We start from the raw sequence: 26,532 nt of genomic DNA, 5'->3' as shown, positions 1-26,532 counted from the left end.
CGCCCGATAGACCTCAAGGCTACACTCGCGGCTCTCCATTGGCCAGGCTTCGTAGAACATTCGAGGCTTGTTTCTTATTCTGCCTGCATGTCAGCATTGACGCACAAGTGCCTGTCGGGTTCAAGTTGGCACTAGTCCATAGGCTGCTGCTGACCGCGGATCGACGCGGCCTCTCTCCTCTTTCGTCTAATCTGAAATGAGCAACAAAGAAACAGAGAAAGAAAGGGGGTTTTGTTGTCAAACCTCAACCAACGTCTTCTTCCCGAGGCTCAAGTAACTTATATGGTTTTGTTTGTACATTATAAGGGGCGTAAGTAGTTGCCACATCTCATTCGAGTTGCATGCATACGCACCTGTTTGCATGGAGACACCCATTCCGCAACGACATGTGTGGAGTGAAACTCCCTGCTAAGTTTTGCCGGGGGCTCTACCTTGAGCAACAGGCAAGGTTGCAAGATACAATTCGCCTAAAGGGGAACATACTGTATGAAGGAATGACAAGTGTTTTGGAATATTCACATGATTAATAGGCAAGGTAAGTAATGTTTGGTATGTATTGTGCATTATGTGCTGTTGATTAGGTGTCTGTCTATGTACTGTGAGGTCGGTGTAAGGCTCTTTTCCCCCGCTACTATGGAAACTTTGAGTAGTAGCACCACTTCGCAACAGCAAGTGGCTTCGAAAGGAGTTCCAAGAGCCAAGACCTAGTCACGGGGAATCCACCCATGAATGTGCTACGGGAAGTGAGGGAACTGTTTGTGGGTAGGCTGGATGTTAGCGAATGACTAGCCAATCAGGGGGGAATGGGGAATGAGCTCGAGGGGAAGAGAAAAAGGGGGGTAGACATGATCACCTGCTGACGATCACTTACCCGTAACGGGGCCCGTAGTAAGTACGGCCCGTTGTTCCATCGTGCCCGATTGCTTGCACATAGGGCTCGTCTTCGTCCCCGGCGTGCCGAGCCCTACGCCGCGCGGCGACAGAAGGCTGGCCTCGGCAGGTCTGTCGACGATGCACCCCATCTGCCGCAGCAAGACCACGAGCACTAGTAGTGGTGTTCCTCCTCCTGAGAGCCGGCTCGTCCGGGCTCCCACATAACAAGCGCGCCAAGAAGCTGGGCCTCTTGGCGGGAGGCGCACGCAACGGGGGCTGTCAGATCCCAGCCTTGTCCGCTGTCGACTTGGCTGCGGGGGAGATACACGGCCAGAGTGGGTTGATCGACGACTGCGCATCGGCTCCTGTGGCTGCTCCTCGATCACCGTCTCCGGTTGCTGGCGGCCATACCCCGAGAAGTACGACCGCTGCTCGCCTTGCACCTGGTCCGAGTCGAAGTTGTCATCGACCCAGGCCGGGGGTGCGACCGGACGGCGTGGCCTTGGTGCCAGAGGCGTCCCCGGTGACCGGTAGGCCACATGTCTCTCCTGTCAAGGAGTCGACCGACTCGAGGGAGCGGCCGAGTGACGTCTGGCCACCATGTCATGGTGGCTGCTGCGTCCAGACGCATGGCCAGCGCTCGTGCTGTACGGGCGGTTACGCATGCCGCCCGGTACAAGACAGGCGGGGGTGTCTCTCGGTCTGGCGCTGTGGTTGTGGGACATCTTGGTCGAGTCTCCAAAAAGGATATCAGGATTGTATCTGATAAGAGAAGAATGAGGTTGTCGAGGGATAATCAAGTGTGGGGTGTATCGTAGGGCGATATCTGGGTGAATGAGGAAAAGAAAATCATATTTGTGGTCGGGGGTGGTACGTATATATACTGGTCCATTTCTGGACTTGTCGTCGAAACAGTCGTGGAGCTTCGTGTCTCACTTGAACAGGTCGACTGTTCAGAATTTCGAAGTTGTTTTGAGAAATCTAGATGTACGTTGCTTATATAGTCGCCTTGTGGTTAACCCCTGATATGCACGATCTAAACTGGTACGTTTCACAGAACAAAGAGACCCGCGAAGAACAAAGAGGAGTTCTGTCGCAGTTTGACTCAGAACAGCGCGGGTGTCTTGGGCTTTTTCTTTGTTTGGCAGAAGCGGCGCGGTAGTATAAATAATACTTGTGTTTCAGATTCTGTATCAACTTCATACCACTTGTGACGAAACAGATCTGCGGAAGCATTTTGCAGTCGGGCTTAAACATCACAACTTCTTTTACATAAGCTGCTGGTGCTGTTCAGAATATCTTATGGGGTTCGACACAGTTCTGGATATCGGCTGTTACATCCAGCTTGGCCTTGTTGAACTGTCATGGACGAAATAGCTCCTAGATTATACCAACAATTGGAAAACACATTACATGTTGCCTGAATTAAACACACTGCGAGTACCACTCGTTGGAAGCCTTGCAAGTGCTTCCGCTCTGACAGCACGTAGCCCCACTCCAGCCCTGCCCACCACACTGTCCATACTTGGCCACACAGTTACCACCCCCCGGGTTCGTCGTAGGCGATGTCCCCGCCCTCGTCGTCGTGGTGGGTGTGCCGGGGTTCGACCCACCACCGCCGCCACCACTGCCACCATCAATGGCTTCAGTGAAGAACGACCAGGTCTCGCCGGGAGCCCACTTGTTGCCGTTGGAGTCGGATGGGTCGGGTACGTGGCCCCCGCCGTGGGCGATCCACCAGACGGGCTGGCCGGCGCGGCACTCGTAGACGGTCTTGATGTGGTTCCCCGCACCCGCGCCGGGCTCCTGGGCGTTCTTGTTGGCGCACCCGTTGAGGCCTAGGTACTTGTCGCGCAGCTGCCGCCCCGCCGCGATGGGCAGCACGTTGTCGGCGGCGCCGTGGATGCCGAGATAGGGCACGGGGGTGGTGCCGCCGCTGCAGCCCGAAAGTTGGGCGCCGGCGATAACGGCGACGGCTTTGAAGACGTCTGGGATCAAGAAGTCAGAATGGGTCGCTCATCATACCTATACGGGAGGGGATATACTGACCTGGCCGAGAACAAGCCACACTGAAGCTCATAGCCCCACCATAACTCCACCCCGTAGCAAAAATGTTGCCCTCGTCGATACAGACGGTATCCTGCACCGACTTGAGCAGCTGGTCGGTGAATGTGATGTCCTCGCCGCCATTGTTGGCCCAGCCGGCGTTGAGGCCGTTGGGCGCGATGAAGACGGTGGAGTCGCCGGCGAGCGGGCGCAGGCCGTAGAACTGACCGTTGGCCACGTCGTTCATGCTGCCGTCGCGCCAGTGGTACCCAAACACGAGCTTGTGCGGCTTGCTGCTGTCGTAGTTGCTGGGCAGCTGCAGAATGTACTGCCGGTTCTTGCCGTTGACCGTCATGGACTTGGTGCCCGACGTCGGCGGGGACCTACCGCAGCCGGCGGACGCTGCTTCGGTCAGGCCGGTGGCACCCAGGAGGGCCAGGATTGCGGTGAGGGAGCGCATCTTGGCGGTGATGATTGGGACGCCTTGCTTCTACGCCTAGAGTTACGAACACAGCCGCTAGCTGTATAGCAGTAGTAAGATTGGCCTGCACATAAGACGGTTGGTTTGTGACATGAGTTGTTGGCCCTTTTATACGCAAACCCCAGCTAGGATTGACGTGAAGCCTGCACGCAGCCCCGGTGGCCCGATCATCAAGGAAACTCCACCTGTCGCATGCATGCCGTCGATCCGCGCTGCGCAATTAGGGCTCATTTACTCAGGTCCCCCGCATGCTTCTCAGCTGATGCTCGAAAGAGCCCACGCGAGCGGCTGCAAATGAACTTGGGTTACCTGTCAATGGACGATCAAAAGGGGCATTCGGAGGCTTGCCGAGCCGTTGAGCTAGTCTCCGTCTTGGCGCCAAGCTGCTGCAGTAGCAGTTCCACCAATCAGGTTGTTGACATAGTGCCATTGATATAGTCTTGGCGTACGATCTAGTGCTATTTACCCGACTAACACGCTGGGGCTCCCGGCAATTGTGGTATTTCGGGAAGCCACTCTAAGCTGTCAACGTGGACTTCTCAGGCAAGTTGGGCCTTGGTTTGGAACCTGCGCTCTGGACTGGTGGACATCTTCTTGGCTTCGTATTGTTGCCATCGCTTATCCGGTGTGTGATGTTCTGAATCTGGCTTGATATGCGGACAGGGAATTTCAACCAGTCATTTCTCAGGAGCATATCACGCGCAGCCTAGGCGAGCCATACGTGTAGCTCAGGCATAACCGTTGGGACAGAACCATAACTGGGTGATTTTTGGTTCGTATACTAGCGCCTAGCCCAAACGATGCGTGCCAATCAGTCGTCGTTGCATTTCGATAAAGATCTTCGGCTCAGTGTACAGCGTAGAGAGGATTGCCGCAAACCAATACCACCAACGCCAGCAGTGCTTGGAGACTCTGGGAAATCAAACACAGAAGAACAAAGAAAGGCGGGATAACAAAAACCACCCTCGTGTCAAATCCTCATAGTCATTTCTGTCAAACATGTTTGCGTATAAGCGATTATTGAAAGCTCGGGCAGCCTTCAAGATTCGTCCTTGTACTTCACTTGTTGGTCTCACCCTCAACCAAATCGGGTGTAATGCAGACTCGCTCGTGATGTAATTCCCTTTCTTCGCCTCTTCAACAAACACCGACACCGTCAGCGTGATATATACTTATACGCAGCTGTTACGTCAAAATGTTTGCTCACTTTACTTTGGTTGAGGTATTTCACCCGCAGGCCCTCTCCGCCGATATTCCACTACGATAGAACATGAAGCTCTCGTAAACGCATTACCTTCTGAATGAAACATATCCCACCCCCATTGACCCTTATATAGAGTACGTGATAAAGCATCGACGATGAAATTCCCAGAGATGTATCTTATCCTCATCTTTCAGCTCGTCCTCCTCGCAAGCCTTGGCCTAGCCATCCCCCTATCCGGCGACATAATAGGCCTCCCCGTAGCCCCACCAAAGCACCAAGGCGCCGACTACGGCGTCGAAGACTGCCCGAAGACCATCTGCAAAGACGCCGGAGCCCGACTCTGCAGCGAGTTCCACACCGGCGAGGGCCTAATCAATGTCATGCCACTCAGCCAGATGGGCGACTCCCCAGCCCGGTGGAGCGACTGCGAGAAACTGCTCCAAGACCTGAAGAGCAACCCGCCCCAACGGCTCTTCCTCGACGGCGACAAGCACAATGCCGGCGGCGACGACTACACCCGCGTCGCCGGCAGCGGCAAATGCGCCATCGGCTTCCGGGCCGCTAAGGGCACCCCAGGCAACAGCTTCCTCGCCATGAGCGCCGCCGACGCCGATGTTCTCTTCCGGGCGGCCAACAAGGAGGTCGGGGGGAAGGATGAGGAAAAGGGCAAATTGTACTCCGAAGGCAGAATGAAATGTGGCAGCCATACTATTGGCTATATCATTAAGAACGGCGAGAAGCCAATGAACTAGCAGCATGCTTAGCTACAGGAGGTATTACGGACCATATATCATGAGGAAACACCATAGACCAGGGACATAGGGGGAGGTTTCCCGCAGCTCTCGCAGGCGAGTAGAGTAATGTAAACATGTTTAACTTGTAACTGTGAGCTTCGTAATTCCTCAGGTTGACGTTAATAGACTCGAAGACTGTTCTCATCATGGAGCGTGCCATATACAACACAAAAAGTTTACTTTTCTTCATTTGTCATAACTTCATCTATCGCAACCCACATTACCCTATTTCCCCGTCGCCTTGCCCGTGGGAATGGCAAACAGGACAATCGTCCCCTTCTTGTCGCCCTCGTCGACACCGGCGTCGACGCGGTAGTAGCCCCGGCGCTCCAGCTGGATGATGTCGTCCTTCTTCAGCTCCTTGACGCCCTCGTCGCACCACGCCTCCTCCATGACGGCCGTCGTCGGGTTCAGGAACTTCTCCAGCTCGTCCTCCTCCTCCAGCTTGTCCTTGGTCAGCAGGTAGTCGAACTCCCACAGCTCGGCCTTGACCAGCGTCTGGCCCTGCGTCGACAGCCACGTCACCTTCTTGCTAGTCGACCGCACGTCGCCCTTCAGGTTCAGCTCCACCGTGATCTGGTCGATGGGGTCAGCGGCGGGGATGGCGCGCACGTGCGCGTTGCCCCACTGCATCAAGGTGATCTCCTCGTCGTTGGCGAACAGCTTCACATCCGCCTGGTCGAGGATGAGCTCCTTGCTGAAGGCCATCTTCTTTGTGCCAATATCGGGGTTCTTGGGGTGCTTGGGCTTGTCGGAAGTGAAAGGCTCGGCCGGCGCCTCGTCACCCGTGACAACCACCTTGACGGCATCCTTGATGGAGACAGCAGTGTGTCTCGGGACGACGGGGTCGATCTCCTTCTTGTTAGCCGCCCAGAAGCTGGTCCAGTCCATGACAACAACGTTGCGAGACGGGCCCTGCTTGAGGATGAAATCGCGCAGAGCGGGAATGGTCATGCCGCGACGGCGGATACCGCGGATGGTGGGCATGCGAGGATCGTCCCAGCCCCAGACACGGCCGGTGTCGACAAGCTTTGCCAGCTTGCGCTTGGACAGGAAGGTACGGATGAAGTTCATGCGAGCAAAGTCCCACATGTGCACCTTGCGGAGCTTCAGGGTCTCCAAGAACCACTCGAACTGAGGGTTGCGGTCGGTGTACTCGGTCGAACGCAGAGCGTGTGTAACACCCTCCAAGCTGTCGACGACGGGGCAGGCCAGATCGTAGGTAGGGTAGATGTTCCACTTTCGGCCAGTTCGGTGGTGGGGGTCGACGTTGTTGCATCGGTAGATGACCGGGTCTCTCATGGCCTTGTTGGGGTTGTCGACGGAGATCTTGACGCGAATGCAGTTCTTCAGACCCTCCTCGGTAGCGTCCTTCATCTGGGCGAAGATGTTCAGGTTCTCCTCCACTGTGCGATCCCTCCTCTTGGACGCAACGCCCTTCATTCTCTCGTCGCGCATGGTCTCGACATCGGTATCGTCGGCGTAAGCATGGCCCTCGTTGATGAGCTTCAGGCAGGTATCGTAAAGATGGTCGAAGTAATCGGACGTGTAAGACACGAAGTCGGGCTTGACACCCATCAGGGCCAAGTCTTCAACAATGGCGTCCTGGAACTCCTCCTTCTCCTTGCTGGGGTTGGTATCATCCAATCGCAGGCGGAGCTTGCCATCGTAGGCTTGGTGGGCGAAGTAGTCGCTGAGCAGGGCGGCCTTCGCGTGACCAATGTGGAGGTAACCAGAGGGCTCGGGCAAGAAACGAGTGACGACACCCTTCTCGCAATCCTGAAGGGCCAAGTTGTAGCTCGCGCCAGCCTTGCTAGCGGCGGCGACCTTGGCGCGGCGGGCGTCATCGGCAGCCTTGACCTCAGCTTGGATCTCGGGGTGGACCTGCTCAATGTAGAAGAACCATCGGGCCAGGTTGGTGTAGGTGCCCTTCTTGACGAAAGCGACGGCGGCACGGTTGGTCTTGATGGCGAGCCAAATCTTGGTGTCGAGCTCGCTGAGCTCGTAGCCAACGAGGTAGGTTCGCAGCACCAAGTGCTTCTCGAGGCGAACCAGATGGGGCTCAATGGACTTGAAGTCCCCTCCCAGGGAGGTGGAAACGGCAACAAGCTCGTCAGCCTTCATTTTGGATATATCGTCGAACTCGTAGGGTGGAGACAACCGATATGGTGAAGGGGGGTCGAGAGCTTGATATAACGACTGTCTCGTGAGTCAATGCCGGAAAAAGTGACGACGATTTTTAGAATGCACCACCCGATCCAGGCCCGAAATCGAGTCACCTTGTTGTGGCGGGGTACCCAGAGGAAACAACAGAAATTCGGTGGCAGCTGAAGAGGGGTACACTACGGCTGGCAAGCTGGGAGAGCTCCGATAAGATAGGCGCTTAACCGATATGCGTGAATTGAGACAGCGCAAAGAAATGGGGGACCATCGTTAGTCAGCGGGCTGATTGGCGACAACAGGGCCCGAGCGTCCTTTAGTGTCTCTGGCTGGGGGAGGCTGCAGCTGCTGGGGAAATTTTGAAGCTTTGGGAAGTTCGAGATCTGCCACTCAATTTGCGGCATCGTCATCCGCAATCAAGGCCCTCTCACCCCAGGATGGCCAGCACCAGTCAATTTCTCGCCTCATTGGCGAGGCTGAGCATATCATCGCCCGCTTCCCGGCCAGCAGCGTCTTCGGTGCCCCGATTTCTCGCGCCCTCCGCCACTACACAGATACGATGCGCCAGCGGTGGTACTGCACAGATGCAAGCGCGGCAAAGGGAGAAGGACAAGCTGAAGAGGAAGAGGCGCCAACAGAGATTCAAGGAGTACAAGTACGCCGTGCCAAGCGGAAAGGGCGAGCAGTTCTCTCTGTGTGATGCTATGCGGTAAGTCATGCCCCAGACATGTTCTTAGGCCGCGCATTATCCTGACAAACATTCGGACAGATACCTTCGCGCTGCGGAAGTCGGCCGACCTCCTTCCTCGGTCACCTACGAAGTCGCCCTCAAGGTCCGCACCATCAAGAACGGACCCGTAATCCGCAACCGAATACGATTCCCCTACCCCGTCAAGAACGACACCCGGGTGGGTGTGATCTGCCCCGAGGGCAGCAACGCCATGCACGATGCCCGAACTGCCGGCGCCGTCGCTTTCGGAGAGCAATCCCTCTTCGAGCTCATCAAGGCGAACGCCAACAACCTCCCCTTCAACCGGTTGATCTGCCACACCGATTCCGTGCAGGCGCTCAACAAGGCCGGACTCGGTCGCGTGCTCGGTCCCAAGGGCCTGATGCCCAGTTTGAAGACCAACACCATCACCAAGAACGTCAAGGCGATGATGAACGAGATGGTCGGCGCCGAGACCTACCGTGAGAAGATCGGTGTCATCCGCATCCCCATTGGCAACATTCAGTTCTCCCCCAAGCAGCTGTCAGAGAACGTCAAGACCTTCATCGAGTCGATCAAGGGCGACATCGCGCGCATGGAGGACCGCGTCGACAAGGACATCATTGAGGTGGTTCTGTGCTCGACCAACGGGCCCGGCTTCACCCTGAACGGTGGATTCCTGCCCACGGACGAGAAGGTCGAACCCGCCGACTTGGCCACTGCTATGTAATGAATGATCAATCTACAATTGGCAACGGCGCTGATCTGTACGAGACTGTATATATAAGCTGTATAATATCGCCCAATGTCTTCGTACTGTCCGTGTCGTTGTGGACCGATGCTCAAGCTCCAAATTCCAGTGACCCCCTAATCTACCAGCAAATGGCCAAATGCGGTCCAAGACTTGTGTCATGAAGAAACGAGGCAGCTTCGTGATAGTTTTTGGCGGCATGAGTCTTATGGAAACTCAGTCTCGCATTTGCTCTCCTTCCAGGGCCAGCTTCTTCTCGTCGTTATCATATGATCTGTCCAATGGCGCCCAATAACATGGCACAAGACGAACAAGCTTTTGATCTGGAGGTATGGAACCTGCATGAGCCATGTCCGTGATTATGATGTTTTCATGTTAATTAATTGCACCATTCGCCAGTACTTAATCGGTTTCCAATACAGCCAACTCGGCTGTCCGTAATGGCTGTCTATTACTACCAACGCGATGCCGATTGGGCAGTTGCATTCAGCCGGGAGGTCAATGGCGGACAGCGTCGCACGGACAATGCAGATCCTCTACTTGACACAACTCATATCTGGGGAGTCGGACGATGTATTTCTTTGGGCGTCCTGATCTCGAGATCATATTTCGGTTCATGTCGTCCCGCCTGCCGAATCCCATGTAAGTGGCGTTGCACTCGGCCGGGGATCCGGTCCTGATCTAATCTCTCATTGTCATGATTTCCCCTGATACCAGAACCTTGGCCCCTGTCTTTGGTTCAAATAAGAGATGATGGTGGTCACGCAATGGTGCCCTAGTAGAATCATTCTCAGGGCATGAGAGGCACCTGCTCAACTCTCACGATGAAGATACCCACAAGTGTATGGACGGCGACATGGGCGTTGCTATCGGCGCAGCTTACAACGGCAACCCTTCCGGACTGCCCATTCCCAGGACCAGCCTTCCCCAAACCAACGAAGCTCGCCACGTCCGAGACCTTCAAATCCGTCCTGGCCGACTTGACGTCCACCTTCGAAGCGCGAGACCGCGACCCGGCAAACAACCCCAACGGCACGTCCTGGTCCGTCCAGGTCTTCTCGGTCTCCGACGACGACAATGGCGGCCCCCTGTGGGAGTACCACCACAGCGCCCCCTCACTCGCGACCGCCAACACGGGCGGCGTCAAGGCGGTCGACGGCGACACCATCTACCGGCTCGGCAGCCTGACCAAGATCTTCACCATCCTGACCTTCCTCATCGAGGCAGGCGACGGCTACTGGAACACGCCCGTGACCAAGTTCGTGCCCGAGCTCGCGCTCCTGGCCGACAAGTACCAGTACGACCCGGTCATGAACGTGGACTGGGCCAGCATCACGCTGGGGCAGCTGGCGAGCCATACGGCGGGTATCGTTCGAGACTGTAAGTCAACTGCTTCTCCTTTTAAAATCTCAGGGCCACCTCAAAGCTAATACCATGCGCTCCTTACTCTAGATGCGCTTCTTGGCGAACTAACGCAAGAAAACAACCAGACCGTCCTCGAATCGCAGGGCTTCCCGCCCGCCCCGGCCAATGAAACCCCCATCTGCGGCGAAGCGATAACCTGCAATCGAAATCGTAAGTAGCCTCGTTGATCTATCGACACCATGGAGATCCACACAGGCTCACACAGTCGCTTTCGCAGAATTCTTCGAAGGCCTCGGAAACGTGCCCCCGTCCTTTAGCACCGCCTGGACGGTCGGCTACTCCAACGTCGGCTACCAGATCCTGGCGTACGCCCTCGAGGCCATGACGGGCAAGAAGTTCGCCGACATGGTGCAGTCGGACGTCATTGACAAGCTCGGACTCAACCACACATACTACCAGAAGCCGCCCGACGCCCTCGGCGTCATCGTGGGCGGCCAACAGTCTGGCTGGAACTACAGCCTGGGCGACGCAAGCCCGTAAGCATAAGAACCACCCCGACCTCGCTTTTGATTACATGCTAGCTTGCTCGATGTTTTCCCCCAATTACTGAGAACCGTCGTCACAGGACCGGCAACATGTACTCCTCCACCAACGACCTCTCGGCTCTCGGCCGTGCCATCCTCAGCAGCCGGCTGGTCCCGAGCGCGCAGACGCGCCGGTGGCTCAAGCCCGCGATCCTGACGTCGGACCTGCGCGAGGGGGTCGGCTACCCCTGGGGCGTGAAGCGGGTCCCGCTGGATGCCGGCGGCCGCCGCATCGCCGACGCCTACAACAAGGCCGGCAGCATCAACGCGTACCAGTCGCTCATCATCCTGCTGCCCGACTACGACGTCGGCATCGCCGCGCTGCTGGCGGGCGGGTGGCCCGGGAACGCGAACTGGGACATGGCGGACGCGATCGGGGCGACGCTCGTGCCCGCGCTCGAGGAGGCGGCGCGGACTGACGCGGACGTGGCGTACGCGGGGACCTACTCCAGCGCATCGCTCAACAGCACCATCGTCCTCAGCACCGAGTCCGGCCGCCCCGGGCTGGGCATCGACCGCTGGGTCAGCAACGGCACCGACATGGTGCCCGTGGCGGTCCGGTACACGCTCAACTACAACGTGACGGAGCCGGCGCTGCGCCTGTACCCGGCGGGGCTGGAGAAGCGCAACGAGGACGGGTCCCGCAGGGTGGCGTTCAAGGCCATGATCCAGGACCGCGGCGCCACCGACCACGCGGACGACATGTTCTCGACCAACTGCGGGACCTGGGTCGGGCAGACGACGGCCGTCTACGCGTCCATGCCGCTAGATCAGTTCGTGTTCCACCTCGACGGCGGGGGCGGAGTGAAGAGTATTGAGTCGTTGGCGCTGCGGGCGGTGTTGGACAAAGAATAGGGTGGTTTACGACGTAGCGTTGATAAAAGAGTCAAACAAACTGCTTATTACCAATTACCGCTACCTTGGATTTTATGTTTGGCTCATGGTAAAAGCTAATGATAAATCCAAGAGACAATGGCTCTGTGGGTGTAGTGCAACTTCCCACATGACTTGAAGACATCTCCGGCGTGTTGTTCAGGGAATTGTCGGTGTTGGCTTTTACCCCTGTCGCATCTTTTGCAGCGGCTCTGCCCAGCACGCCCACCACTAACAAGTAGCGCCTAAAATAGGGCTACCGGCTGGGTGAGGGGCAACACCATTAAACCGCGCCCCCCTCCCCTCCTTCACGGATCTGAGCTTACCACCACAACGATTGTCCTGCGCCGGCTAGGAACGCGGATGGGGACATGGCAGCCACACCCGAACAATGGCTCGATTCTATGCTGGACCTGCCAACTATCTCGCTCTCCCCGTGCACAACTTGCGAAGCGCTCTTCCGGCAGCCGGGACTGAGTGTATGGAACAAAAGGCCGTTTGCCAGAGAGGTGCAATCGTCCGGAGTAGCGTGCGCTAGATGTCGGCTGGTCTACGCAGGGGTGTCGGCCGCGCTACCAGACGCCAAGGCATGGGGTCACGTCCGACTGCTGGCCTTCTTGGTGGTCGGGCGGGAGCAGAAAGAGGATGTGTTCCTCCGTGTTGGGGCTCTGGACTATGGACCTGTCCCCAGTGTGGACCATCCAAGGCCTTGGTTGGACTTTTACATCAACCCCAGCGATGGTATGGTCTATGTACTTTCCCTGATACCAGCTTTCGTGTTTTTTCCTCTGTATTTGTCGCGAATGGCCTGAGCCCGGCGAGGCTGACATCATTCCGTATTGTGTCTACCAGCTAAAGCCCGGAGACTTCTGCAGGTGCCAGCTCTTCCTGACTCGGACGAATGGTATCGAGATCTAAAGCACTGGATAACGCATTGCGACAAGGAACACTCGGATTGCCAAGTTGGCCGCGGTTGCACGTTGCCTAAACGAGTCCTTGATCTTGGATTCGACGGGGTGGAGAGTTTAGATGTTGTGCTACGCGAAACAGACCACCACCAGTGCAGTGGCCCCTATATAGCCTTGAGCTACAGCTGGGGCAGCGGACAGAACCTGACCACGACAAAAGCAAATATAGACTCCCACCGGACCAGGATCCTCTGGGAGGATGTCCCCACTCTCTTCCGGGATGTGATCAAGGTTGCCCGGGCTTTGTCGGCGCGGTTCCTCTGGATCGATGCATTGTGCATCGTCCAAGACGACGAAAACGATTGGTCGCAAGAGGCGCAGAAGATGGGGTCCTACTACGGCAACGCATGGCTGACCATTGCCGCCGACGATGCACCCGGTGTCAGCCATACCATCTTTCCACCGCAGAGAAACCCGGCTATGTGGCTTGACCAAGGTCCCACGGGTAACGGAACGCCGCCGGTCCTATTGCATCGGATACCCACCCATATAGACATGACGGACAGCGTGGTAGCGGGCAGTTTCCCATCCGTGCAGTTATTCAGTCGAGCCTGGGCCTTGCAAGAGCGGCTCCTCTCGAGAAGAATACTGCACATGGGGCCCCAGGAGGTCGTCTGGGAATGCTCCTCGACCATCCGGTGCGAATGCGGCCGACCCACCGACGTATGGTTCGGCACGCCCCTAGGCAGCAGCGTGCCCTTCCGCGAAAGGCATCACAAGGCGTTGCACTCGCCGCCGGAGACCGCGCCGCGCCTCGGCGACTATTGGGAGGTCATGCTGGCCAAGTACCTCGCGATGCAGCTCTCGTTCGACGACGACCGGCTGAAGGCGATTGCGGCCTTGGCAAAGGACTTCAAAGCGAGCGACCAGCGGCGAGCGGCGCCGGCGGTCGAGCAAAACGGGCGTTTGCGGTCACCGCCACAGCTCGGCGACTACGTATTCGGTCTTTGGACCCAGAGGCTTCCGGCTTCGCTCCTTTGGGCCACCACGACCGTGCCCTCCCCCCATGAACCTCCCGTGCGCAACCCCAACTTCCCGACCTGGTCTTGGGCGTCGATCCCGGGGTCATGGCTGTACCAAACGTCCTTCTCTTCCACGCACGGCTACATGGACGGTATCGTGGCCAAGTCGGCCGTCCTGGAAGTCCCCGACGAGGCATGGGATATCACGGACCGTCCAAGCGCCTCGCACACGAGCCTGCGTCGTCCACCTCGAATCGTCGTAGAGGGCGCGGCGGTTGCAGCCAAGTGCCGCTGTATCGCAACGACTACCCGAACGATGTCGACAGGGACATCGACAAGCTGCAAATGGGAACTCTCGGACGATATGAGCGGCGGCCGCGGCAGTCATACAGTGCAGCTCGATCTAGAGCCACGCGATGACATCACGGAGATTAGTCTGGTTTGCGTGGAGATAGCTCAAAGCACGTGGGGTGGCAGCACGCGTAAGACGCGCTATCACGGGTTGCTGCTCGAGCCATCGGCCTTGTTTCCAGGCTACTACATGCGATTGGGAACCATGGAGGCGACATCTGACTGGTACCAAGCTAACGGGGCGATTGGGGGCAAGTACAGCATCATCTAGTAAAGGTACCCAACCGGATTGCTGTAATAGGGCATGCATGATCTTATAAGATGCTCCAAAAGCCCAGCAACACCGAGATTATTGCTAGGGATACCGAACCTCTGGCGGCGGTGGTCTTGTTGGATTAGGAGAGACCTGGCATGGGAATGCACCTACACAGCCTGTCTCGCCTTCCGTCCGACGTAGTGTCTCCGCCAGTTACGAGGATATAAGAGTGGCCAGTAATTAATAACTCATGATAAGCTGCAATGTCTCAGCATTTAGATAAATATGCTGTGTCGAAAGGGATCACATCACATCCGCCGAGTTTGAGCTTCTACAACTATACCAACTGTCTGGTGAGCCCTTGAGTTGGTTCTCGACCCTTGGATCCACAAGCTCTGCGTCTGAGCGGGGTTCAAACATGAAAGCAAAAGGGCTCTCCTCATCCCTAAATGCATCTATGTCTAGAGACACTTTCTTAGACTCCCCTGGGTTAGGTTGGTCGCCGTCATCTACTCTCCCTCCTTGAGAGTCATAGGCTGTTCGTAGCTTTGTCATGGTTGCCAAAGGTAGCGCGCCCTTTTCCCTTGATAATTCAGACTGAAACCTCGGAGACTCTAGACTCGTAGATAGTGGAGACATATCGGAGCTCTGAGGGTAATCCTCCGATTCCGAGGCGTCCGAAGATATAGAGGGACTCTGAGGTTCCGATGAATCTGTAGCTTCCGAAGAGATTGAAGGGCTTCGAGTTTTGGGATAACGCGACGGTATCGGGGGTAACGGGGGTCTGTACGGTTGCTGATGGTGGTTCTGAGGAACACGATGCCCTGGCAGTCCCTGGGGTCCCCATGGCCCTCGGTATGCCTGCTGTCCTTCGTGCCCCCTAGGTAAATGATAGGCCTGTGCTCCCTGGTATCCTTGAGGTCCTTGATAACCTAGCGGAGGCTGGTTTCCTTGTGGCCTCTGATATCCTGGTGTTCCTTCAGATACCCGTGGTCCAGGATTTCCTTGTGGCGCCTGACCTCCCGATGGCTGCCGTGGAATCATCCGTGGTCGGTGAAGCCTGGGTTTACTGTCCATTGGCCACATACGCATGGTTATAGCCCACCCCGGCTGGATGACTGATGGCCAAATTGGTGGGAGTATGAGTTCGCCGTCGGGGCCGAAAATGTCGTAATGCCCTGCGTCTACGTGCGGACCTATTATATCCACTTGTACGAACGCAAGCTTGATGAGTTCTTCCATACCCTGTTTTATGTCTGTCAGCGACTGGACTTGCCGGTTTGATTGGTTGTGGCGTCTCACCTGCCAGGTAGTACACCTCTCAAAGGGGAATGAGTACTTCCTTCCTACCGCATCTCTGAAATTGATCGGCTGTTTCACCTCCTTCGCTTTGGCTTCGGCTAGCTCCTTTGCCTTCTCTCTGGCCGAGATGGATGCCAGCTTCTCCTCGAGTGACTCAAGTATAGATTTGAGTCGCGCCGTCTCTTTAGCATCACCAGCCGCAGCAGATAGTTGGTCTAGGCTGGCCGAGTCTACGGCCTTTTCGGTGAAATTCGCCTCATGGCCTAAAAGCTTACTTGTGTCATCTTCTGCTTCTAATCCCTTGTCATTGCTCGACCCAACGACTTCCAGGCCGTGTTCTCCAGGCACGTAGCTGGTCTCTCTAGGTTGTAGCGGTGCTGAAGCGTTGCGTCCTGAAAGGTCTGTTTGGCTGTCCCCACTCTGTGGTGGGATGTGCCCTCTTTTGGAGATATTGGATTCTGAATATCCGGGTTTGTTATCCCACGGATTTGCCACCTTGGGTTCGCCAGTAGCTGCAGCCGCTTTTGCTTCTTGAAGACCCCTACTCTGCGTCTCTTGATATTGTGCAATATCGGGCGGTAGATTGCTCGGGCTTCCCAAAGTAAGTCAGCTGTTAATCTCAGACCATAGGGTTACGGGAACCTACTATGAAGCCATTCCCAACAGCACGTGGACCGACGTCAAACGTTCGTGCAGCTGCGTCTTCAGTGCCCGGAGCTCCTCCTTCTTGAACAGAGTCCAGCCAACTTTGCACCAACTGGACTCGAGACTAGCCACAGATCTTGCACGCTTCGATCTCCTCTCGCCCAGCCGCTGTTGGTATTGCCTGCTCCGCTCGTAGAAGCTATCGATTATATCAACTGTCGACAAGACGATGCAGGCGATGCCGTTTTTGATGTCCCGAGAATGGAGCTTACTATTCACCAGATTACCGGCTTCCAGAAAGACCTGCTCCATAGCTCTCAACTCGACCATGGCTTCTTGGTACGCGATACTTGCCCCACGAGACTCGGCCAGGATTCGAACCAGCCGGTATGTGACATTGTACCCGGCGACGAAGTCGCCGATGGAATAACCAAATGACATGGCGATTCTGAAAGTCAAGTAGAAGGATGAGAGGCTAAATGGGACATTGAAGGAAGGAATATCTGATGAAGTGAGAGCAAAGGGTGGTTATGAGGTGGCTAGCCTAGTTACATTGGGGCAGCTATGTGGCTATGTGGTCTGATCTGACAAAACTGCACTCCCCCTCTCTCGAGGGCCCAGTCCAAAGTCCGTCCCACCTCTTGATTGTCTACGATTGGCCCAGGCAAGGGAAAAAAGGAGGAGTACTGCGCCACTCAATCAGCGCATGCTAAGCCTTCTCACCCATCTTCCACATATTCCATCATACCCAGCGGCTGCCGGCCAATGGGGGCCTGTTTTATCATAGGCTGTTACGCCCACTAGGCATACTCGCATCTGGATCTTTCGAATTAAGGGAGATAGTGGCTGCGCCATATTCTCTCGCTTTTGACAGCCAGTAGTCATGAACATGCAGTACAACTGACTACAACTCGTGTCAGCTTGAATGTGTATAAAACTGCATATCGGTGTTCGTGTGGATGCAAGAGCCCAGTGGGAACGTTCCCGGCTCTATAAGAAAAGACTTTGGGGAAGTGTAGCATCTCACGTTGGTGTAGTATCTATAGCGAGCACCATAGAGCCGGAATAAAACTCTTAAAACTACTTTATTGGCAATCTCTATTGGTTTCTCGTATAGATAAAATAAGCAGCAATTAGAAACTAAACGCATATTAAATACTCGTATCTAGTAAGTCCACCAGAAAGTACACTTGCGAACGGAAAAGGGAAAAGCAGAAATAAATAGCAAGCTATCCTATATCAAGCAAATTTAGGGAGCTCAGAAGAAATTGTTCAACATAGATAACATGAAGGACACCGTAAACCAAGTTTCATAACTCCCTCACTGCAATACCAAACCACTCAAAATTCTGGATCTCCTGCCAGTTGCCCCCCACGGGCAAGTTTCCCTCGCCGTCAGGTCTCTCATGGGCGATCTCGACCACAACGCCCCGCGGTTCATCGTTATCATACGGCCCTGCGAGCTATGAGATTTCCTGTCTGGTGAGGATGGAAGGAAGTTAATGTATGCTTTTGTCTGTCACATCACTTACAGCCAGGGGGGTTCCTCCTCCCCCGTCCACCGGTTATTATGCCACTTCGGTTCCGTGGCGAAAGCCCTATCGCAGTTCCCCCGGACCTGTGCCAGCGCCATGAGCCCGATGAGCAGGCAGAACTCGCCCCCGAGGCCCGTGGAGACCTGGGAGGTCCTCCGGTCGTTGTAGTTGTCCGGCACCAGCGACCCGACCCAGGTAGGGTTGTTGCCGGCCACCTTCCGGATCCCGCCGTTGGTGATGGCCCGGCTTACGCCGCCTTCGTTGGTGAAATGCATCATGCGGAAAATGTACTCGGACGCCATGAGGTCGCTGGGGTCACTCGCGTCCCCGGGCTTGAAGAGGCAGGGGGCAAAGGGGCCGCAGTTATATATGGTGGCCGTGGAGTAGCACTGCAGTGGCACCCAAGTCCTCTCGCTCAGCCTCACGACTTGGCCGTCGTCTTTCAGCATCCGATCGGTATCATAACCTATCGTGCTCGGGCGGCAGGACATCTCGTCGTCGAGGTCGTAGTACGGTCTCCCCGGGCTAACCGTAAACCCATTGGCCACGCTGATATCGCCGTTGTTGTAACGAAACACCTTGCCAGGTATCTTCGGACCAAACTCGGAGTAGTCCTGAGGCGGCAGTTGATTATTCAACATGTCAAAGCAGGGTGCGGCAGTGGGGGCGTAAGTAAGTTCAGTCACGGTGAAGAGAAACCGGCACGGGTAGCTTCCGGACGATTTGGAGCTGCCTGAGCTCTTTGAGCCGCGAGACCTGTGGCTATGCCTGTCGCTCCTTGGAGACCGGTGCTACTCAACAGGCTTAGTGTCAAGATATCGACGAGAAAAACTTGGCATACATGATGAGACATGGCTTAGCTAATATGGCACCATTCCGGATATATCACATGCCCCAAAAGTTGTTGTTTTGTTGCTGGGTCTGTTTGCAGTTCTTCTATCTCTGGCAGAATTCTCGAGGACTGAAAAGACTCACACTTCAGCAGGACTCCCAGTTTTATATATGCCGAGAATAGCTTGTCAATGATGCGGTGATAACTTCGCACGCCCCCTATATTCCCCATATTCTCGACAATGCCGGTGTATCACAGACAGGTCCTGAACGATTCCTTCCATCCGGCCTTCGATTCTCCCGTCACCTTTGGGCTGAAGATGGTTGGGCATTGAAGGAGAAAAGGCGGTCAAAACAGCTGGCATCTCTGCAAATGAATTGGCCATTATTGTTCGGCGACTAGAGCGCCAAGCTCTTTAGGTTGTTCGAACGGTCCAGACTGTTTGCGAATCACTGGGTGGACGGGACGATTGGTCATCGATGAAGAGTGGTGTCGAGTTGCTCGCCCTGGAACATATGCCGTCGTCGAGATGATGGCCATGATACAAAATGGCACCATGGAAACTGTCGACTATGACATCACCGTAGCCGTTCCCAAGTTTTACAGATATTCACCGCACAAGACACGCGACAGAAACCATTGCCCATTGGTGACACGTTGATCTCTCTACCGTGCATCTGGATCAAATCTTGGTAACCGACCGGTCTGCATGAAGAAAGCTGGAGCTCTCGGGGATACCGTTGCAACTGTTTCTTCAGAGGCCAATGAGAACCTGCACCTAGACGATCCCCGCGCAGATGATCGCTGCAGATTTGCCGTACTCCGCGCTGCTTGTATCGGCCACGTCTGTCGTATTAGCCTGAGAGGCGCCGGTGAGGCCCAGCGCAGGGGGCAGTGGGGGTTCTGCTGTACGGATGGGCACGATTGGGGAAGCCGCTCGAAGGTTCGGCCAGGGAGAGACGCTCTTGTTGGTGGCCCACGTTGAGGCTATCCGGGGCCGTATCCAATGCCCGGGTAGAGCCCAAAGTCAGTATGGCGTCAAAAAGTCCTGCCAGTGTAACGTCACCTGTGCTTGGGCAAGCGGCCTAACCTGGATGGAGTTGCTGGATCAATTTGGTGCGAGAGACGAGCGCCGCCGAGGCGAGCATGCTGTAAGGTGCTTATCACGGCGACGTAAATTGCAGCCAGTCAGCTCGCGCGCTATTGAGCCGGGTTGACTCGGCATTGCTGATCCCGCGACGGAGGGCGGGGACGAAGCGACCAACAGTGGAATGGGAAGCGTTGGCGGAGGGCGTGGGATAATGTGTAGCACAAGACATGGCCTTGCCTTCTAGTTGGTCGTCTCATTCGGTTTACCATATCCCGTTGCCTAACTCGATCGGAAGGGAGGAGGGGGGCTCAAGAGGAACTTCAGAAGGGACTTCCCCTCGTCTCGTGAAGCTGCGTCGAGGATGTTTATATAGGAAGCCCAAACACGTCTCAACAATTTCGACGAGACAATCTGGCATTATGTAAGTCGACACGGCGGCTGCAAGCGTGAGTCTTTGGGCGTGAGAGAATCTGTTGTGTTCGGGGCTGTTTGCTCATGAACATCAAAATGGCGACGTTGGGGGCCAATCAGATGCAGTCTCCCGGGTTATCGTAGCCAAGCCCTTTCATCATTTCTGCATCATTGTGCGCCAGGGACAGAACGACAGCGCTCGATTGGTTTTGAGACTGGGTAAGCGAGCTTGACGATGGCCCGCCCGAGGCTTGTTGGCGCAAGCCACGGCGCAGGTATATAGAGCAGAGGGGTTTACAGGCATCACCATCCGATGGAGACAGGCACGACTGGCCCCGCAAGATCCGATGATGAAAGGGTGACATGCATCTGGTCGGGTACGGCAGATAAGTCTGCATACTGTAGGTAGTTGGCAGAGGTATGCTGATCCGACTTCCGATCAATGTGATGTGCAGTTGCCAGATTGGCTGGCAGGAAGATGTCCAAAGTGTGCTGCATCTGCAATGCGTCAGTGTTAGTGGTCGAAATTGGCAATGGCCCAAGCGGGGCAGGCAACGGCTGCCGCTGGAAAGCAAGAACGGGCAAGAGCAAGCGCCCTCCGCCCAGCCTAAGCCCAGCCCAACCCCGCCCCAAAGGAAAGTCAAGCAAAGATTTGTCGTGCCTCCTTTCTGGTGGCCCCCCGTCCTTGTGCCCGCCCGGCTCCTGGGATGTAGGGTCTTCTCCTTATTCGCAAAAGCTTATCCCTCGTTCATGCCGATTGTGTTTCTATTGATAGGCGCGGTTTGGTTTTTCGGACTCAGCACTTCCTTGACTGTCGGCCTTGACGATGCGGGACGCGATCGCCCAATATTTGATGAAGATATACATGCAAACGAGCCACGATGCTACGGAGAGAAACGCAGCATTAATGCTCGGTCGGGTCGCATCGGTAAGCGCATCTATGCTATTACAACTGCCCTCCGCTTAAGAGCCGAAACCTGAGCACTGCACCCGACCACACCCACGAGTCCTGTCACCTGTTTCAGTGCAGGCCTTTGTGCCCAGCGCGAAATGAAAGGGCCCAAGATCCATCATGCCATCCCCGGCCAACCACACATTGACTGGCCTCAAGGAACGACGGGCACGTGTGTCATTCTCGGACTATTGTCGGAAAAAGCAAAGTCTTGTTCGCATCGAACTAGGTAAATCAAGCATTTCAAAGCCACAGTCCAGGCTGGCTTGATGACTCTTTTTCAGGATGTCGGTGAAAGTCAAACATTGCTAAAAGTAGCGCGGCTGCTCTCCTGGCCAGTCAAGCCAAAATCTACTGCCCGGATCCACCGACGAGAGATCGCCAGCGACTGGATCTTGGATGGACCCAACCGTCATCAGCACCCGGCTTAAGGGTTTAGATGCAAATCTTCCAAGGCTCCTGGGCTCTCTCATCCAGTCTTTACGTCAAGCGTCGTTGGCCAAGACGGGTCTGGGGTCGTGTAGAAATCCCCTTGGTCGATCCAGCCCATCAAATGCAGGGTAGGCAGTGGCGGGAGACCGGGGTCCAATGCCTCAAACGCGTGCAGTTTCACGATCCTAGCGTCTGTTATGCGCGACCACCTCCGCTTCCCGCCCAGCTAATTTAGCCCAACGAATCACGTACCGCAGAGCGCCTCTGTCCTTCCAGAACCGGGCTTCGCTGCCAGGTACCCGCCAGCCAACGGCGCTATGCTGACTACGCGAAGGCACTTCCACCACTGCACCTTTGCGACTGGATGAAACCTGCCGGCTCTTGGGACGACCATTGCTTTCTTGTTCATGGTCCATTCAGTCCGTCCCATGATCGCCACCGTAATCACGCACCACGGAACGCCTCTTGGTCTGGTCACTGCCGAGCCATCCCCTCCGTGATGGAGAAAGCGCCAGAGTAAGTCGATCCATGACTTCTGCCAGGAGATCCCCCTGGAATCGTCCCATCATGATGCCTGCCACGCATCCATTCTGTTCAAGCATCCCCCTTCCCCTCCTCCTTCACTGCCCCATCGACCCACCAGTCAGTCTTCGGTGCTCTGCGCAAACCAAACATCCCATGTTGTCTGGATGACTGTTGGCGCCCTGGACTGAACTGCCCAGTATCTGCCCGCAAAGTTTCTGCCAAGATCATGCATTGCGAGGGTATCAGGGATTCGAAAACAATGTTTCCGTCCCTTAATTCTGTTTGCCAAGTCCCTGGAAACACAAGCCTGGCAACACCCTCTGACCCTGGAAGGCCATCGACTGGTTCTTAGCCACCCTGCAATGACGGCAGCACGGTGGGGTTGACGTCAAGGGTGCGGTCGCCCTTCATGCACCGCCCAGCCAGCTAGGATCGCGGTCGGCATATCATCGTGCAAGCCAAGATGGGCATCGCATCGGAGGCCGTGTGGCTCGGCGCACCTACCCTGCCCCTCTCCCTCCCTCCTTCGGCCCACGCCTCACGATTCTATAAAGAAAGCAGAGCCGCTTTCGACAGCCAAAAGCTTATCCCGTTGCTTCTCTCACCACAGCAACTTGCCAGTCCACCAACCAGCCTCTACTTGCTCGTGTAAGTACTACCAAGTCTATTCAGTCACTCGTTCGACCAATACCATCGACCTTACCTTCGTTATACCTACCTACCCACCTACCTAAGTCCTAAGTCATAATCATGAGGGCCTCTACTCTTTTCTCCGTCGTGGCCATGGCCACCGGCACCATCGCCACCTTTGGCGATGCTGGTCCTCCCACCAAGACACCCCAGGGCGACGCCTCGTCCGTCTCGGACCTCATCACCTCGGTCTCGGGCGCCATGTCGCAGCTCGACACGTCCATCAAGGCCTACGACGGCAAGGACGCGTCCAAGGTCAAGACCGACACGGAGCACCTCGTCTCCACCATCAAGTCGTGCGCTTCCTCGCTCAAGGAGTCCGGCAAGGAGATCACGCTCCAGGAGATCTCGGGCCTGCAGCCGCTCATGTCCGGCATCAACACCATCGGCCAGGGCCTGGCCAGCGACTTTGAGAAGAAGAAGACGGAGTTCGAGCAGTCGGAGCTCTGCAACGTGATCCAGGGCGGCCTCCAGAGCATCGGCAAGGAGACCAAGAAGCTCATGGATGGCGTCGTCGGCAACTGCCCCCAGGAGGCCAAGACAGCCGCCGCCAGCCTCGGCGACGGCGTTGTTAGCACCCTCACCAAGGGCGCCGACCTGTTCAAGGCATTCCACTGCATGCCCTCGCCCCCCAACGGCGGCTCCAAGCACAACAACCCCCCGGCTCAATCCTCGGCCGTCGCCTCTGCCTCGGCCTCGGTCCCCGCCGCCCCGGCCACTCCCCCTAAGCAGTCGGTCGTCGCACCCCCGCCCGCGGCTGCGCCTGTCACCGTGACCGCCACCGTCACCGCGCCCTGCCTTTGCTCTTCCAGCGCGGCGCCCCCGCCCGCGGCTCCCGTTCCCGGCACGACCAAGTCGACCCCTGCCGCCCCCTTCCCTACCGGTCCTTCCAAGACCACCGTCGCTGGCAGCACGGGCGGCATCAAGCCCACAGCCACTGGCACTCCCATCGTCACCGCCGCTGCCGTACCCAACGCCCTGGCACCCATGGGTGCTGTGGTCGGTCTCTTTGCTCTGATGCTTTAAGAGCACCTTTTTTTTGTCACGCTTTGACCCCACTACGCGGATGGGACCCATTCAATTGTGGTCTGTTCCAGTGTGGGGAAACGAATTATGAAAACGAAATCAACAACAGTGTACATACAAGAAGAAGAAAAAATCTCAACATCCATGAGAGGCATCTGGTCCTACATATTTCTTAGAATTGTCCGGGGCTCGAAGCGGCTGGGATACCCGCAGTGGTCTCTTTTAAGAGGCCCATGGCGTTTTTGATTTTTCGGGGGATGCTTTAGCAATGATATCCTAGATCCGCGTTTTGATTCGAAATATCAATTTTTATCAACTTTACTGGAAACTGTCTGTTCTAAATGTGACTGAATGTGTCGGCAGGAGTGTTGTAGGTCTTTTACCCGAAATAAATCGGTGCATTACGCGACCAGCATGAGGCAGGTTGCTAATGAATGAGTGGGCATTGGATGTGGCATTAAGCATGATACTACGTGGCTTATATGTACAGGGGATAACTTTTAGCATTTGCTGCATGCTGGCATCTCGCTACACCGGGAACGCATCCGGCAACGCATCCGGCAACGCATCCGGCAACGCATCCGGCAACGCATCGCATGGCGGAAGGACTACCGACACGCAGAGACCAAACCGGGATGTACGACACGGGGTTGGCAAAGTCCATCGTCAATCGAGCGAGCATAGCTTCATCCCGCCTATGCCGTGGGCGTAGGGCACGGCGGCGCCGAGAAGGTCGGGCTGGGCGAGCAGGCAGGCCAGCAACTGATGGTGGGTCACGTACAGGTTAGCATGATCCATCCATCCATCCATTCACACAGAACGAGCATGATATGAAAACAAGGGATGGTTTGACTCACCCTCCAAAGGTCAGCACCGTCGAGGTCCCGCACGTCCTCAACGAATCCTGGCAGGCGGTGGTGCCGCCGCAAGGCGCGCTGGCGGCGGGCGGGGGCGTGATACCCGGCTCGAGCGCACCCGTGGGGCAGGGCGGCGCCGTGTAGATGGGGCTCGGGGAGCAGGCCGGGTAGCAGCCGCCGAAGGTGAGGACGGCGGTGGTGCCGCAGGTGCGAACGTGGTCGACGCAGAGGCGGCTGCCGTCGCAGGGCAGGCCTTCAGAACTGGTTGCGGCTGCGGCGGCGGTGGATAAGGATGCGGGGGCCGAGGTGATGGTGCCGGTGGTGCTGACGCTGATGGTGTCGAGGGTGCAGGGCGGCGGCGTGAAGCTCGGCCAGGGCGTGCAGGCCGAGAAGCAGCCGCCGTACATCTGGCCGCAGTCGTTGACGTAGTCGGCGCAGACCGTCTGGGTGCTGCAGGAGCCTTCGTTGCTCACGGCCGCGGCGGCGGCGGCGCTGGCAAAGAGGGCGAGGACGGTGGGGGACAGCATCTTTCCGGGTATGTTTACGGCAACAGTATTATTATGGTGTGTGTGGACGAGGCGCGACGTGGCCTCCGGTGGTATTATATCGGCTTTGAGGGGTATCTGTGAAGTGTAACGCGTCCGTGGGTTCGACACCGGGCTGTGTGACAATGACGTGGTAACAAACAAAGTCCGAACCAGACCGCCTAGCAGGACGAGGAGGAACCCCGAATTATATATGCACTCGGCACGTAACGTTCTCGACCGCCTACCGCTTGGCTTGGCGGAGAAGAAGACGGCGGGCGGGCGAGCGGGCGATCAATATCCAGGAAGTTAAAATACGAGGTGCGATTGCTTGGCGTGACGACATGTGGACGGCAGAACCTCCTCGGCCCTCTACCTACTTATGCCAACAACGATCCATCGGCCAGCAGCAGTGCAACCTGGTAGATGGGGCGTCGGAACACCATCTCCCAGGAATGGAGTGATTCTTTTGGGAGGGGAGGGACGAGAAAGACCAGACATGAGATACATACGTTGAGGTGGCTGGCAAGTCTCGCGAGCGCGGTCTGGAGATGTGGAATCCGAATGGGTGGTTTGGCTGACTACTGGCCTGCAGAAAACCCCCGCCGCCTAATTACCCAACGAGGTGACATGGCGCGGACGGTCTGTGCCGTTTACCAGACTTGGCCATCTCCCCATGGAGCGAGGCGATGGAAAATCTTCGTTCTGGCGATGCATTGGGATACGAGATCAAGAACCAAGAGCTTCCAGATGCGATGCATAATTAATTGGCTGACTGAGCCACCCGTTGGGATTGAGTTTGGTCGTCAATTTAGGGAGTAATGCACGCAGCTAAATAAAGAGGCTTGGGGGAGCTCTAATGGGCGCGGCACGGGCTGGGATGGGAACGGCATGGCCTGTAGGTACCCGCTGTCATCGGCGTTGGGTGGTTTTTGGAGACGGTTTGGGGTAGCTTACCGCTCAAGTGGTCGATGTTGGGGTGATTAAATGGGGTGACAACGAGGATGATCAGCTAGCCGCATACTGCTACGGCGGTGGAGAATGAAACTCTTATTACTCACGCATTGTCGAGATAATAAATAAGAGAAAAGGTGATTCCACCATTTCAGTACGAACACTCGGCAAAAGAGAAATAGGATAAATAATCCTGCGTTGGCAAAATGCTGAAAAAAGAGCAAAAGATTATTCCGATGCGGGGAATCGAACCCCGGGCTAGTCGGATCAGATCACGACTTCTAGAACGAACTCAGGAATGAGAGCGACTAATGTTAACCACTACACCACATCGGATGTTCTGTTTGGATGTTAGAAGTTTACCTTATCCAATTATATAA

General features: G+C 56.1%; 11 protein-coding genes across 11 annotated transcripts; 5 read left to right on the top strand and 6 right to left on the bottom strand.

The window, feature by feature from the left end:
• Window positions 1–863: 863 nt before the first annotated feature.
• PG985_013569 (uncharacterized protein) lies at window positions 864–1,598 on the bottom strand (the record flags this gene model as incomplete). Its single annotated transcript, XM_066833335.1, has 2 exons — window positions 864–1,374; window positions 1,438–1,598. The coding sequence occupies 2 exons, from the start codon at window positions 1,596–1,598 to the stop codon at window positions 864–866; spliced, it is 672 nt and encodes a 223-aa protein (XP_066678075.1).
• A 700-nt stretch (window positions 1,599–2,298) lies between these two features.
• PG985_013568 (uncharacterized protein) lies at window positions 2,299–3,379 on the bottom strand (the record flags this gene model as incomplete). Its single annotated transcript, XM_066833334.1, has 2 exons — window positions 2,299–2,861; window positions 2,923–3,379. The coding sequence occupies 2 exons, from the start codon at window positions 3,377–3,379 to the stop codon at window positions 2,299–2,301; spliced, it is 1,020 nt and encodes a 339-aa protein (XP_066678074.1).
• A 1,395-nt stretch (window positions 3,380–4,774) lies between these two features.
• PG985_013567 (uncharacterized protein) lies at window positions 4,775–5,356 on the top strand (the record flags this gene model as incomplete). The annotated part of the gene is made up of 1 exon (XM_066833333.1): window positions 4,775–5,356. The coding sequence occupies one exon, from the start codon at window positions 4,775–4,777 to the stop codon at window positions 5,354–5,356; it is 582 nt and encodes a 193-aa protein (XP_066678073.1).
• Window positions 5,357–5,623: 267 nt separating this feature from the next.
• On the bottom strand, window positions 5,624–7,522 carry PG985_013566 (glutamyl-tRNA synthetase; the record flags this gene model as incomplete). The annotated part of the gene is made up of 1 exon (XM_066833332.1): window positions 5,624–7,522. The coding sequence occupies one exon, from the start codon at window positions 7,520–7,522 to the stop codon at window positions 5,624–5,626; it is 1,899 nt and encodes a 632-aa protein (XP_066678072.1).
• Window positions 7,523–7,995: 473 nt separating this feature from the next.
• PG985_013565 (mitochondrial 54S ribosomal protein uL1m) lies at window positions 7,996–8,997 on the top strand (the record flags this gene model as incomplete). The annotated part of the gene is made up of 2 exons (XM_066833331.1): window positions 7,996–8,267; window positions 8,328–8,997. The coding sequence occupies 2 exons, from the start codon at window positions 7,996–7,998 to the stop codon at window positions 8,995–8,997; spliced, it is 942 nt and encodes a 313-aa protein (XP_066678071.1).
• Window positions 8,998–9,842: 845 nt separating this feature from the next.
• PG985_013564 (beta-lactamase/transpeptidase-like protein) lies at window positions 9,843–11,822 on the top strand (the record flags this gene model as incomplete). The annotated part of the gene is made up of 4 exons (XM_066833330.1): window positions 9,843–10,398; window positions 10,471–10,593; window positions 10,649–10,919; window positions 11,009–11,822. 4 exons carry the CDS (start codon window positions 9,843–9,845, stop codon window positions 11,820–11,822), a joined length of 1,764 nt encoding a protein of 587 aa, XP_066678070.1.
• A 409-nt stretch (window positions 11,823–12,231) lies between these two features.
• On the top strand, window positions 12,232–14,392 carry PG985_013563 (uncharacterized protein; the record flags this gene model as incomplete). The annotated part of the gene is made up of 3 exons (XM_066833329.1): window positions 12,232–12,349; window positions 12,399–12,581; window positions 12,693–14,392. 3 exons carry the CDS (start codon window positions 12,232–12,234, stop codon window positions 14,390–14,392), a joined length of 2,001 nt encoding a protein of 666 aa, XP_066678069.1.
• Window positions 14,393–16,324: 1,932 nt separating this feature from the next.
• PG985_013562 (uncharacterized protein) lies at window positions 16,325–16,765 on the bottom strand (the record flags this gene model as incomplete). Its single annotated transcript, XM_066833328.1, has 1 exon — window positions 16,325–16,765. The coding sequence occupies one exon, from the start codon at window positions 16,763–16,765 to the stop codon at window positions 16,325–16,327; it is 441 nt and encodes a 146-aa protein (XP_066678068.1).
• A 1,087-nt stretch (window positions 16,766–17,852) lies between these two features.
• PG985_013561 (uncharacterized protein) lies at window positions 17,853–18,500 on the bottom strand (the record flags this gene model as incomplete). Its single annotated transcript, XM_066833327.1, has 1 exon — window positions 17,853–18,500. One exon carries the CDS (start codon window positions 18,498–18,500, stop codon window positions 17,853–17,855), a length of 648 nt encoding a protein of 215 aa, XP_066678067.1.
• A 4,351-nt stretch (window positions 18,501–22,851) lies between these two features.
• Window positions 22,852–23,817, top strand: PG985_013560 (uncharacterized protein; the record flags this gene model as incomplete). The annotated part of the gene is made up of 1 exon (XM_066833326.1): window positions 22,852–23,817. One exon carries the CDS (start codon window positions 22,852–22,854, stop codon window positions 23,815–23,817), a length of 966 nt encoding a protein of 321 aa, XP_066678066.1.
• An 853-nt stretch (window positions 23,818–24,670) lies between these two features.
• Window positions 24,671–25,201, bottom strand: PG985_013559 (uncharacterized protein; the record flags this gene model as incomplete). The annotated part of the gene is made up of 1 exon (XM_066833325.1): window positions 24,671–25,201. One exon carries the CDS (start codon window positions 25,199–25,201, stop codon window positions 24,671–24,673), a length of 531 nt encoding a protein of 176 aa, XP_066678065.1.
• Between the last annotated feature and the right edge of the window lie 1,331 nt (window positions 25,202–26,532).

This window comes from Apiospora marii (assembly GCF_038362585.1).
Source record: "Apiospora marii strain CBS 49790 chromosome Unknown utg000011l_segment0_segment0, whole genome shotgun sequence".
In the NCBI taxonomy this organism is placed as follows: domain Eukaryota; kingdom Fungi; phylum Ascomycota; class Sordariomycetes; order Amphisphaeriales; family Apiosporaceae; genus Apiospora; species Apiospora marii.
This window is presented reverse-complemented; position numbering and strand designations above follow the sequence as displayed.